This window comes from Piliocolobus tephrosceles, chromosome 5, assembly GCF_002776525.5.
Source record: "Piliocolobus tephrosceles isolate RC106 chromosome 5, ASM277652v3, whole genome shotgun sequence".
NCBI classification, from domain to species: domain Eukaryota; kingdom Metazoa; phylum Chordata; class Mammalia; order Primates; family Cercopithecidae; genus Piliocolobus; species Piliocolobus tephrosceles.
Window position 1 is genome coordinate 1,223,687 of NC_045438.1, and position 12,491 is coordinate 1,236,177.

At 36.6% G+C, this 12,491-nt stretch overlaps 1 protein-coding gene across 1 annotated transcript in view; it reads left to right on the top strand.

Annotated features, from left to right (window-relative positions):
* The window catches only part of TBC1D32 (TBC1 domain family member 32), a 213,391-nt gene that overhangs the window by 36,528 nt on the left and 164,372 nt on the right, over window positions 1-12,491 (top strand). Inside the window, exons 12-14 of the mRNA XM_026456419.1 lie at window positions 2,302-2,392; window positions 6,353-6,493; window positions 10,908-11,000. Coding sequence (XP_026312204.1) covers window positions 2,302-2,392; window positions 6,353-6,493; window positions 10,908-11,000 — 325 coding nt within the window. The remainder of the gene's footprint in view (window positions 1-2,301; window positions 2,393-6,352; window positions 6,494-10,907; window positions 11,001-12,491) is intronic.

Here is a 12,491-nt window from a genome sequence, read left to right on the forward strand (position 1 = left end):
ATTTCTAAAGCCTTGAATGAATGAAAGAATCTTTGAGAGAGATTATTTTGGAGACTGTTTTGAGTTTTCAGTTAAAGAAGCAGTCTATTGTTTGTTCTTTTGTCTTCTAATGCTTTAGAGCTTCTCTTAAGTGTATTATTTTATAAATTTTTCATGTCAAGAGTTTCCTAAAGTGTCAGTTGTTATTTTAATCCACTTCTGTTTTATTTTGTTTTTTGTTAGAAAATGGGTCGAAGGTTCTAGGTAGAGATAGGGGAGAAGTATTGAAGCAAAAAGATGTTTAATACATTGTATAATAATCCAAGCAAAAGATGATGGAATCATGGAAGAAGGATAAGACAGAATTGGGATAAATGGATGGACTCGAAATACTTTATTTAGAATGTAGGATTTAGAGGACTTTTGAATGAGGGGGTTGTGATTGAGGCCTCAGACAATTGATGATTAATGTCATTCACTGAGATAAGTAACACAGTGGGAGGCACACATTTGCTGGAAAAGATAATGATTTTTAGATTTGTTAGATTTAGTCATATTTGAAATGCAGATTTCTAGGAGGCATGGGTCTGGATCCCTGACGTTTGATTTAGAAAAGACTTGTAGATATGGGAGGGGGAGGGGTCCCCAAGACAACCCCCAGGTTTAATGATTTGCTAGGAGGAGTCATAGGATTCAGCATATAGTTATGCTCTCAGCTATCATTTATAACAATGAAAGGATACAAAGAACAATCAGCAAAGAGGAAAAAGTTCATTGAGTGAAGTGTGGAAGATATGAAATCGCTTCCAAGAGTCTTTTCCCCACTAGAATCACATAAGACATGCTTAATTCTTTCAGCATGGAGTTGTGGCAACTTATGTGAAATGTTATATACCAGGGAAGCTCATTAGAAACTCAGTGCCTGGTTTTTGTTTTTGAGGAAGGGCTGCTGATCACATGGAAACTCTCTGCCTCGTACATACCAGGGTCCAAGACTCCTAGAGGTAAAGCAGGTATTTCTCATAAACCACATTATTTGTGTAAACATTGTCAGCCATTCTCAGTTCTCAGAATGATGACAGCCCTCCTGAAATCCAAGTTCCTAGATGCTCTCAAAATCCCACCTTGTACGGAGGCCTTTTCTAAAGACAGAAGTCCTGCCATGTTACCTCTTTTCTGCCTGCGACTGAGGCCATAAAAATGAACGAGATGGGAAAATCCAGTGATTCCTTGATGCTACAATTATGAACTTGCTTCTTTTCAAACCTTCATTTTCTTTCCTATCTGAAGCTTCATTAATCCTTCCTTCCACTTGGATTCCATCTGCTTCTTCCTCTTGTATATATATTTTTTCTCTCAGCTCTCCCCTTTCTCTCCTATATAGTCAAACTCTTCCTCTGTTGGCTTCCCCCAGTAACATTTAAGCATAACCATATCCTTCTAACCTGAAAACGAGTTTAATCCGGACTCCAAGATACAGTTGTTGGTCTGTTTTAACATTTTTCCTCGCTGTCTTTCTTGAAAATAAAAATTATGCTAACTGCCTTTACTTTTTCACTTCCTGTTCCTTTATTTGGTATAGTCTGGCTTTATTCACCAAACTCCTCGGAAACTGATCTTTTCAAGGTCCCCAACAACTGCCTTGTTACCAGACTTAACAATTACCACACCGTATATCACTGGTGACTTTTATTTTTTTTGGGAATTAGGATAAGAGGCCATCGATGGGTAGGCAGGTGCTGAGGAAAGGGGAGAAGATTTGAAGCCTCTGTTGTGGAGAATGAGAGGAGGAGTTAGAATGGAGACTAGGAGGAGAATCGCTGGGTACAGTAGGGGTTGGAGATCATTTTTTTATTGTGACTCTTTTCTTTGACTTACGAGATTTTTCTTTATCAACTTTTAGCAATTCTGGTATTTGAGATGGAAATAAAGACTTGATCCACTTGGTATTTTGCTGCCTGGGTAGGAGGAAAAGATTCTAAGGCAAAGGAACTGGACAAGATAGTTTCTAAAGTTATGGTCATGGCCACAGAGTTTTTGCATCTTTCACTATAAAATATAAAGTGTATATTTATTTCTGTCCAGTGACACCAACATTATAACATTATTGTATTTGTTGGTCCACAAATATTTTCACGGTGTTCACCAGAGTGATGCCATAGTTAAAATGTAATTGAGGAGGCTGAGCTTTAATAGCTAGAAAGGTACTATACTAAATATTTTTCTCAAATATTTCTCCAAAGCATTTTTATAGCTTTGACTTTTAATTCTTGGACTTGAGGGCTGCAAAGTTCTGGAATTAATAACTTATTATTTCATCAGATAACTACAGCCATTCAGCAGTGTGTTCAGTACTTTGAACTGTGTAAGACTGGGAAAGCTGAGGAAACTTTGGGACATTCAAAGCATTGCAGTAAGTATTACTTCCTCTATTACATACTTTTAAAAATGGTACATTTTATTAGTAAATAGAGTTTATTAGTAACTTTTATTTTTAAATGATTGTTACTATGGTAAATGAGGTCACTTTTATTAATGACTTTGGAAAATATATTTTACACATTTATAAGATACACTATAATCATTATTTTCTATAACAGATCTACATTTGAAATTAATATACAACCATACTGATTCTTATTAGATGCAGTTCTTCAATTCATACTAGGGTATATAACCTAATCTGTTATATTGCAATAATAATACAGTCCATTCTTTCTCCTACAGTAATGTGTCAGTCATCTAATCAGGCACATATGCACTTTAATGGGAGAAAAACTTCCATAAAATGTTGTTTTTATTTTTGAACACTCCGTGTCACCCTGTGATCCTTCTTTGCTTATTCTCTGTCTGAGCTAAAATGTCCCGAATGCTTCGTAATCTGGCCCCAATTTCTCTATACGATCTCTTCTCTAGTTATTGACTAAAATGAATCTTCTCTTAGTCTTTTTTGCATACCAATGCCTATACAACATTGTTTTTACTCCTACTGCCCCATCCATAATTCCCTACACTAATAGATATCTTATTTATCATGAAAGAAGAAATTGTATTTTATTAATTAATTTTTTTAGACAGAGTCTCGCTGTGTCATCCAGGCTGGAGTGCAGTGGCATGATCTCGGCTCACTGCCACCTCTGCCTCCCGGGTTCAAGCGACTCTCCTGCCTCAGCCTCCCAAGTTGCTGGGAGTACAGGTGCCTGCCACCACACCCGACTAATTTTTTGTATTTTTAGTAGAGATGGGGTTTCACTGTGCCGGCCAGGCTGCTCTTGAACTCCTGACCTTGTGATACCCCCACCTCGGCCTCCCAAAGTGCTGGGATTACAGGCCTGAGCCCCTGCTCCCGGCAGAAACTGTATTGTAAATTTCAAGGCCTCCCTGCCTATTCTGAATTTTCCTTGCTCTTGCTTATGTCACACGATTTGCCATGTGAACCTGATAGCTTTTATTGTTCTGTTGTTTTTATGTTGTTTCCTTAAGCATATAGTAAGCTCTTTTGAGAGTATGATGATATCTTGTACTTTTCTTCATTCTTGGGTGAATTTCTTTTTCTAACTTAAAGCAAGGGGGATGGTGATAGACCAATAATTAATGGGTTTCACAAGCTAGTGTTTAGTAGGGGAGGAGAAAGTATAGAAGTTATAATTTATTCTTTAAGAGAAGGAAAAAGACATATAAGTTCATGTGTTATCTCATTTACAGACTTACAGATTTCTCTAATTTCTTGATATTAAAATGTAATATTTAGCTCCTTTCCCCCCATTACTCTCTCAGCCCTTCATGGTTTTGCTCTCTTCCCTATCTACTAAAGACCCCAGAGTGCCTCACTGCATTTTTTGTTGTTGTTGTTGTTGCCATGTTTTTAAAGGAATTCTTGCGCATTTCTCTTTCAGAGTTTTCTGCCTGAAGTTGCCCAGCTTTAGGTCAATTCAATTCTGTATGTTTTCTGGTACTCAGGAAATTAAGCAGAAAGTATATGGCTTGATAGTAAATATATGTTTTCTGACTTCAGTTGCTCTCTCTCTGTTGCTTTGGAATCCTCCTAGATGTTCTTTCTTCCGGGTTCCATAACAGCTATTGCAAGCCCTTGTCAGTCTCATCGAACCCTCTGCTTTGCTCCTGCCTAATTCTCTCTCAGGAGGAGGAGCCCTTGCTTATTCTTTCATTAAGAAAAATGGAACTTTCCAGATATGAATTCTCTAAGTGTCTTGCTTCTTTGTATGCAAATATATATTTATGTGCCCTAATTAATATTTCCTTTTCTTAGCCTGCAAAGAAGAGATGTTTTGTTTTGGATTGGTGTCTTGATTGTTTTATCTTCTCTCTCTGTGTGTGTGTGTGTGTGTGTCTTTTAAGAACCAGAACATTGCTTGTGTGTGTGTTTGGGTGTGTGTTTGTGTGTGTTTTAAGAACCAGAAGGTTGTTATTATTGCGTCTCACTTTCTACTGGCACTTTTCCCTGCATCCTCTAACCTTTTCGTGTGTCTTTCATATTAAAAAATTGAACAAGTTCTTTGCTTCATTGTGTGCCTTACCTCTCTGCTTCCCATTAGAGAAGAGCTCTTCTATTCTAAGTAGTCTCTATACTCTCATGTCCCATTCTTTACCTTATATTCAGTTTTCAGCCATGGAAATAAGGCTTTTATTTCTTCTGCCCCATGACCTTCCCATGTATCAGCATCTCCTCTTTCTTGTCCTACTTCTACAGCATCTGCTTTCACTCTTCGTCATGGTAACATTCTTGTTTAGAGTTCCTCATTCTCTAAGTTTTTCTTGGTCACTTGAAAATCTCTTTCTTTGTATGTTTGTGCTCATAAAGATTTTGCCCTTGGCTCTTTTCTCACCTTAGTCTACCTGCTCTCTTGGGAGGAAACTGTTTACTTTCATGGTTTCAAATATTATATATTTATATATAAATGATGACTGGAATATTTGAGACCACATCCCTTTCCTGAATTTCACACACATGCACTCACCTTATTTAGTGTCTCTATCTGGATATTACATGGGCACTTTGAATTAAAATATTAAAGATTGAAATCACAGTTTTTTTCCTTTTTTAGACTTTCTTTTTTTTTTTTAGACAAAGTCTCACTCTGTCACCCAGGCTGGAGTGCAGTGGCGCGATTTTGGCTCACTGCATCCTCCGCCTCCCAGGTTCAAGCAATTCTCGTGCCTCAGCCACCGTAGTAGCTGGGATTACAGGCGCGTGCCACCATGCCTGGCTAATTATTGTATTTTTAGTAGAGACGGGGTTTCACCATGTTGGCCAGGCTGGCCTCAAACTCCTGGCCTCAGGTGATCACCTGCCTCGGCCTCCCAAAGGGCTGGGATTACAGGCATGAGCTACTGTGCCTGGCCTTCTCTTTAGAATTACTTAAATAGAAGAAAACTTTACTCTGAACAAAGATACTTGAATTAGGACCTTGAGTTTTCTTATCTTCTCTCATTCTTTCACTCTCCATATGTAATCCTTCCTAAGGCATATTGATTTTATTTTCTTAAACTTTTATTTTTACAACTCTTCTGCATTCCTTTCACTAATGTTTTGTTGATGATTTTCTTGATAGATCTTTTTATTTCAGACTTTGACCTTCTTTTATTCACTTTTATATTGCCATCAGAGCCTGATTTCCACAGTTCATATTTATTACTTTGCTGCTTAAAACCCTTTGATGTCTTCCCAATTGCCCCTATAATAAAATCCAGATTCCTTATGAGGCTAAGTCCCTCCGTGATCTGCCCCTTCTAGTCCCTTCTCTTCCACTTGTTCTCCTCGTGCTCTGGTCAGATCAGATGATTTGCCGTACTCTGGATTGGAAGCCCAGTTTCATGGTTCTTAATGGTTTTTGACACTAGTGTTCAGGATCTTGTATAAAACTCAACAGACTTTGGATGTGCAGGTGAATGAATGAATGACAAATACGTTTTGGGAAATGTCTATATCTTAGAGATTCTAATTTCTTAGACGTGTGCTTGTTAATATGATCTTTTGTAATATTGGCTTTTAATTGGTGGAATTAAACAGTAACTAACATTTTCTATTAATTTTCTTCTGCTCTTAACTTACTTTTGGAGTTTCTCCTCAGTGACAGATAACTGTGACAATCTTATGGTATTTATTTTAGAATGGACACTATATGTATACTATTCCTTTCTGAGGCTGCTTTTTAAGATGATTGCTTTTCTTTGGGGTTTTATTGTAAAGGATCTTAGGAAACAATAAGGAAAATAAATAATTAAAAAATTTTACACCAACAGTGTCTCCATTCTAGCCTGTAGCCTTGTTTAATGTCTAGAAGGGAATGAAGACAGGTGCTGTAAAATATAATGACGCGAAATAAATGTTCTTGTTTGCTTCTCTTTTAAGGAAAAAAGCAGAAAACTTTCTACTACTTAGGACAAGAATTACAATATATTTATTTCATTCACTCACTGTGCCTTTTAGGAAGATTATTGATCTATAAACAAGGCAGAAAATTATTTCCTATTAAGCTGAAGAATAAAAAAGGTAAGTACAATTAGGAGAAATAAATTTTGTTAAGATATGCTAAGATTTATATATGATGGAGTATTCAAACTTGGAAATTTGACATGTTCCTTTCTACGGTACTTAGCTACGTACCTTTTAGTCTGTTGATAGCTTATACACTTTGAAGTGTTTGTTTTCTTTCAGTTTTCAGTGTGTACTTCTTCCTACATGTATTTTTTGTTTATTTGTTTTTGCTTTTGTTATTCCTTCAGCCTTTAGGAATCCAGATATAGATTTAGAACTAGAAGACCTTAAGTTCTCATTCCATTATAAACTAGTTGTGATCTTTTGGGAAAATCACTTAACCTTTGTTGTTTCAGTTTCTTTATCTGTAAAAATTGAATTGTGAAATCAGTAATATTTGGCTTGCAGAATTTTTGTGATCACAGAGAGATGAGGTTTGCAAATACTGTTTTATAAACTGCAAAGCCCTGTGTCATTTTATATATTACCATATTATTTTTACCCTAAGTCTCATTTACGTTTTTTCCTGTCAAACTTCAGCACATGCTGTTAGTATATTCTTAAACTCTTAAGGGAATTAAAAATGATAACTAAGAATATAGTATATAGCAGGGACCAGCAAAGGGTTTGTGTGTGTGTGTGTGTGTGTGTGTGTGTAAAGCACCACATAGTAACAAAGTAAATATTTTGGGCTGTTTTGGCCACATACTACTTTTGTATATTCTATGTGTGTACGAAAAAAGAGTTAATGCAGCAGGCCAGAAAAAGCTATCGTTAGAAAGGCGTTTGCAAAGTTGAACCTTGGCTGGGACCTAGGATCTTGGATTTCCTATTATTTCTAGAACTGATGAGTGCCTAAACTGTGCAGTGATCACTGCCTAAACTGTACAATGTTAATTATGTGGAGTATCTGGTTTTCTTTTGGGAGTTGAAAATTTTGGCGTGTGCTAGGTAGAGTGTGCTTACGTACTTAGATTCCCCAAAAACCTAAGGGACTGGTTTTCTAATGAGTTTTCTTGGTAGATGACATTTCACATGTGTTGTCATAACTTGCTGCTGAAGTAATTAAGTGTATTTTCTATGACTCAGCCAGGAGAGGACGCTTAGTAGTTTATACTGGTTAGCTCTGGACTTCACCCCATGCACTTTTGCGCTTTGATTTTGCTTTGTATCCTTTTGTTACAGTAAATCATAGCTGTGAATACAATTGTATGCTGAATCCTCTGAGTCTTCTTAGTGAATCATCGAATCTGGGCATGATTTTGAGGACCTTGGACACATTTAAAAAATGTGAAATCCATTCCTATCTTGTGAGCCTTATAAAATCAGTCCACAATGGCTATAGTTTGCTGACCCCTGGTATAGAGTATATTTACTTTGAATACTCTTTTATACTGTTTTGTAGCTTTTTTAATTTCTCTAAATCTTTTCTTCTCAGTTGATTGTGAGCTCCTTGAGAAAAGACATTGCCTTATATACATCTGTTGTAGTTCCCATGGTAGTGCCACATAATTGTATGCATAATGAGCACTCAGTAGATAATTGACTTTTAATAAAAGAGCTCTTACTTTATAGGATACTGCTGAACTTTACAGAAATATACTAACGTATACTTGTGATGGTGCAGTGTTCAGCTTACATTTATATGTTTGTCATCTATAATTTGTTTATCATTTTGTATTGACTTTTAACATCTACATTTTGGCCTACCAGATATTGTAGATCACCTGAAAATTGAGTTTCTAGAGGTTTATTCTACTATGTTAGACTGTGTTAGACTAATGTTAGGTCAACATTTACCTTTAAGTTTCACGTGTGATTTCACTAGACTCTTTTAATGTAAGCCTCTATAGCAAGAGTTGGTAAATTTTGTCTGTGGTCCACATTTGGTCTACTATCTTGTTTGTACACTTGTGAGCTAAGAATGGTTTTTATGTTTTTAAATTGTTGAAAAAAATTGGGGTGTTTTGTAATATGTGAGAAATATACATTAAATTTTAGTGCACACAAAGTTTTATTGGTGAATGGCCATACTCATTTATTTGCATATCATCTACATATATTTAGTGCTACCACGGCAGACTTGAGTATTTGTGATAGAGACCATTTGGCCACAAAATCTAAAATATTTATTCTCTAGTTCGTCAAAGAGGAAAGTTTGCTAAGCCCGGTTCTACAGTTTTTTTTTTTTTTTTTTAAGACAGCCTCTCGCTCTGTCACCCAGGCTGGAGTGCAGTGGCCAGATCTCAGCTCACTGCAAGCTCCGCCTCCCGGGTTTACGCCATTCTCCTGCCTCAGCTTCCCAAGTAGCTGGGGCTACAGGCGCCTACCACCACGCCCGGCTAGTTTTTTGTATTTTTTTGGTAGAGACGGGGTTTCACCGTGTTAGCCAGGATGGTCTCGATCTCTTGACCTCGTGATCTGCCCGTCTCAGCCTCCCAACGTGCTGGGATTACAGGCTTGAGCCACCGCGCCCGGCCTGTTCTACAGTTTTGTGTAGATAAATCAGCTGGACCAACTTGGCAAACTGAATTTTACTACTTCTAATTGAATAAACGCAAATAGCCTTGATCAGATTCATACATCTTTCTATCATAGGTATATCTTAAGTGATTGGTTCAAAATAAATGGTAAAACTGTATCTTTACATAGCACCTACAACATTGCTTGCCTTACTGTGTTTTAATTTGTATGTAATTTCTTCTGGAGTCTTCTATCTGAGATTATAGCTCCCTTCTGCCTGATTGCCCAATAGTCTGTACAAAAACTCAATTATATAGATGGGTAGATTGCAAAAATTTTCTCCCATTCTGTAGGTTGCCTGTTCACTCTGATGGTAATTTCTTTTGCTGTGCAGAAGCTCTTTAGTTTAATTAGATCCCATTTGTCAATTTTGGCTTTTGTTGCCATTGCTTTTGGTGTTTTAGACACGAAGTCCTTGCCCATGCCTATGTCCTGAATGGTACTACCTAGATTTTCTTCTAGGGTTTTTATGGTATTAGGTCTAACATTTAAGTCTCTAATCCATCTTGAATTAATCTTCGTATAAGGAGTAAGGAAAGGATCCAGTTTCAGCTTTCTACTTATGGCTAGCCAATTTTCCCAGCACCATTTATTAAATAGGGAATCCTTTCCCCATTTCTTGTTTCTCCCAGGTTTGTCAAAGATTAGATGGCTGTAGATGTGTGGTATTATTTCTGAGGACTCTGTTCTGTTCCATTGGTCTATATCTCTGTTTTGGTACCAGTACCATGCTGTTTTGGTTACTGTAGCCTTGTAGTATAGTTTGAAGTCAGGTAGCGTGACGCCTCCAGCTTTGTCCTTTTGACTTAGGATTGTCTTGGCAATGCGGACTCTTTTTTGGTTCCATATGAACTTTAAAGCGGTTTTTTCCAATTCTGTGAAGAAACTCAAAGGGCTAATATCCAGAATCTACAAAGAACTCAAACAAATATACAAGAAAAAAACAACCCCATCAAAAAGTGAGCAAAGGATATGAACAGACATTTCTCAAAAGAAGACATTCATACAGCCAACAGACACATGAAAAAATGCTCATCATCACTGGCCATCAGAGAAATGCAAATCAAAACCACAATGAGATACCATCTCACACCAGTTAGAATGGCAATCATTAAAAAGCCAGGAAACAACAGGTGTTGGAGAGGATGTGGAGAAATAGGAACACTTTTACACTGTTGGTGGGATTGTAAACTAGTTCAACCATTATGGAAAACAGTATGGCAATTCCTCAAGGATCTAGAACTAGATGTACCATATGACCCAGCCATCCCACTACTGGGTATATACCCAAAGGATTTTAAATCATGCTGCTATAAAGACACATGCACACGTATGTTTATTGCGGCACCATTCACAATAGCAAAGACTTGGAATCAACCCAAATGTCCATCAGTGACAGACTGGATTAAGAAAATGTGGCACATATACACCATGGCATACTATGCAGCCATAAAAAAGGATGAGTTTGAGTCCTTTGTAGGGACATGGATGCAGCTGGAAACCATCATTCTTAGCAAACTATCACAAGAAGAGAAAACCAAACACCGCATGTTCTCACTCATAGGTGGGAACTGAACAATGAGATCACTTGGACTCGGGAAGGGGAACATCACACACTGGGGCCTATCATGGGGAGGGGGGAGGGGGGAGGGATTGCATTGGGGAGTTATACCTGATATAAATGATGAATTGATGGGTGCTGACGAGTTGATGGGTGCAGCACACCAACATGGCACAAGTATACATATGTAACAAACCTGCACGTTATGCACATGTACCCTAGAACTTAAAGTATAATAAAAAAAATACAAAAAAAAATTATATAGATGGATGAAAGCTCAGTTAAATTTCTCTAAGTTGAAAGAATGTGTTAGAAATTAATTTTCTCTTTATTTTCTTTTTAAAGGTTTGGTATCCCTCGTAGATCTGCTTGTTCTATTTACCCAACTTATCTATTACTCACCAAGTTGTCCAAAGATGACATCAGCTACACTTTCAGGTAATTCTGTTTCTATTTTAAGTAGAAAAATAGAAAACATCTAAAAATAAGTATTCTATTGTCTAGATGTTTTGAGTGCCTGACCTACTTTGGTAAGTAGGTTTCATTAAGATACAGTATTATGAGAAATTACATTGGTCCTGAAGTAAGCCATGAAATTTAATTTTGTTCGTTGATGTTTTAAGATGTTTCTACTCTACTACTTTTTAAATTTATAATTTAATCACCGAGAATTTTAATGATGTTCTTTATTAAGATCAAAATGTTCTCAAGACATGGTACTGAGGGATATTTGATTGATAGGTCATAGTGTGATTTTTTTTCCCTGTTATTTCCCATTCTTTATACTTTCTAAAATGTTTTGATCAACTCACTTGTTTTGGCTTACATCCAGAACATCAATCTTTTCAGGGTCTTCTTTTATTGAAGAATAAAGAAAAAACTCTTCATGTTTTTCAGAAAAATGCCTTTTAGTTTTACGGCTGTTGACTAGCTTTTAAAAATGTTCTAAAATATTAACATTTAAAAGATAACTTATATTTTTCCTTTGAGTATCGAGAATAGTTTCCAAAGTAAAACACTAATAGTAAAACACACCAATAATCCATAGACATACAGTGTTCTAAAACTAGGAAATAACCCTAGAATTGCTGACACAAATTCTGAGGCGAACTCTAGTGAATCAAAGAAAAAAATGGTTTGGCCTATATATTAGTGCTGTAACATAACTATCAACTGGTAGGTTATTATTCAGTACAGTGTTCACTGTGCAGGTGATGAGTGCACCAGAAGCCCAAATCTCACCATTATTCAGTATATCTATGTAACAAGTCGACACATGTACCTTCTGAATCAATTAAAAAAAATATGAAACTAATAGGTTTTTTTCCAAGCAGTTATACTAGCCTATTGATCTTCACAGTGTTTCTCAGACATTTTTTCTGTCTTTACAGCATTTACATGTATAAAGAACCACCTTAGGTCTTCTGACTATATACTCCTACAACATAGGCATCCTTTATGATTAAAATCATCTTTCTTTGTTGTAATTACTTGTTTATATCTTGGTTTACCATGATGTGGATTGTGTTTGTCTTATTTACCTTTCTGTTCATAGTTAGTTCCTAGTACAGTGTCTGGTATATATTAGGCACTTAGTAAATAGAAGACGATTGGATGAGTGAAAGAATGACCCTATGCTCATCAGTAATATCTGTCGTTCACATGAAAAAATGCTCATCATCATTGGCCATCAGAGAAATGCAAATCAAAACCACAATGAGATACCATCTCACACCAGTTAGAATGGCAATCATTAAAAAGTCAGGAAACAACAGGTGTTGGAGAGGATGTGGAGAAATAGGAACACTTTTACACTGTTGGTGGGATTGTAAACTAGTTCAACCATTGTGGAAAACAGTATGGCGATTCCTCAAGGATCTAGAACTAGATGTACCATATGACCCAGCCATCCCACTACTGGGTATATAC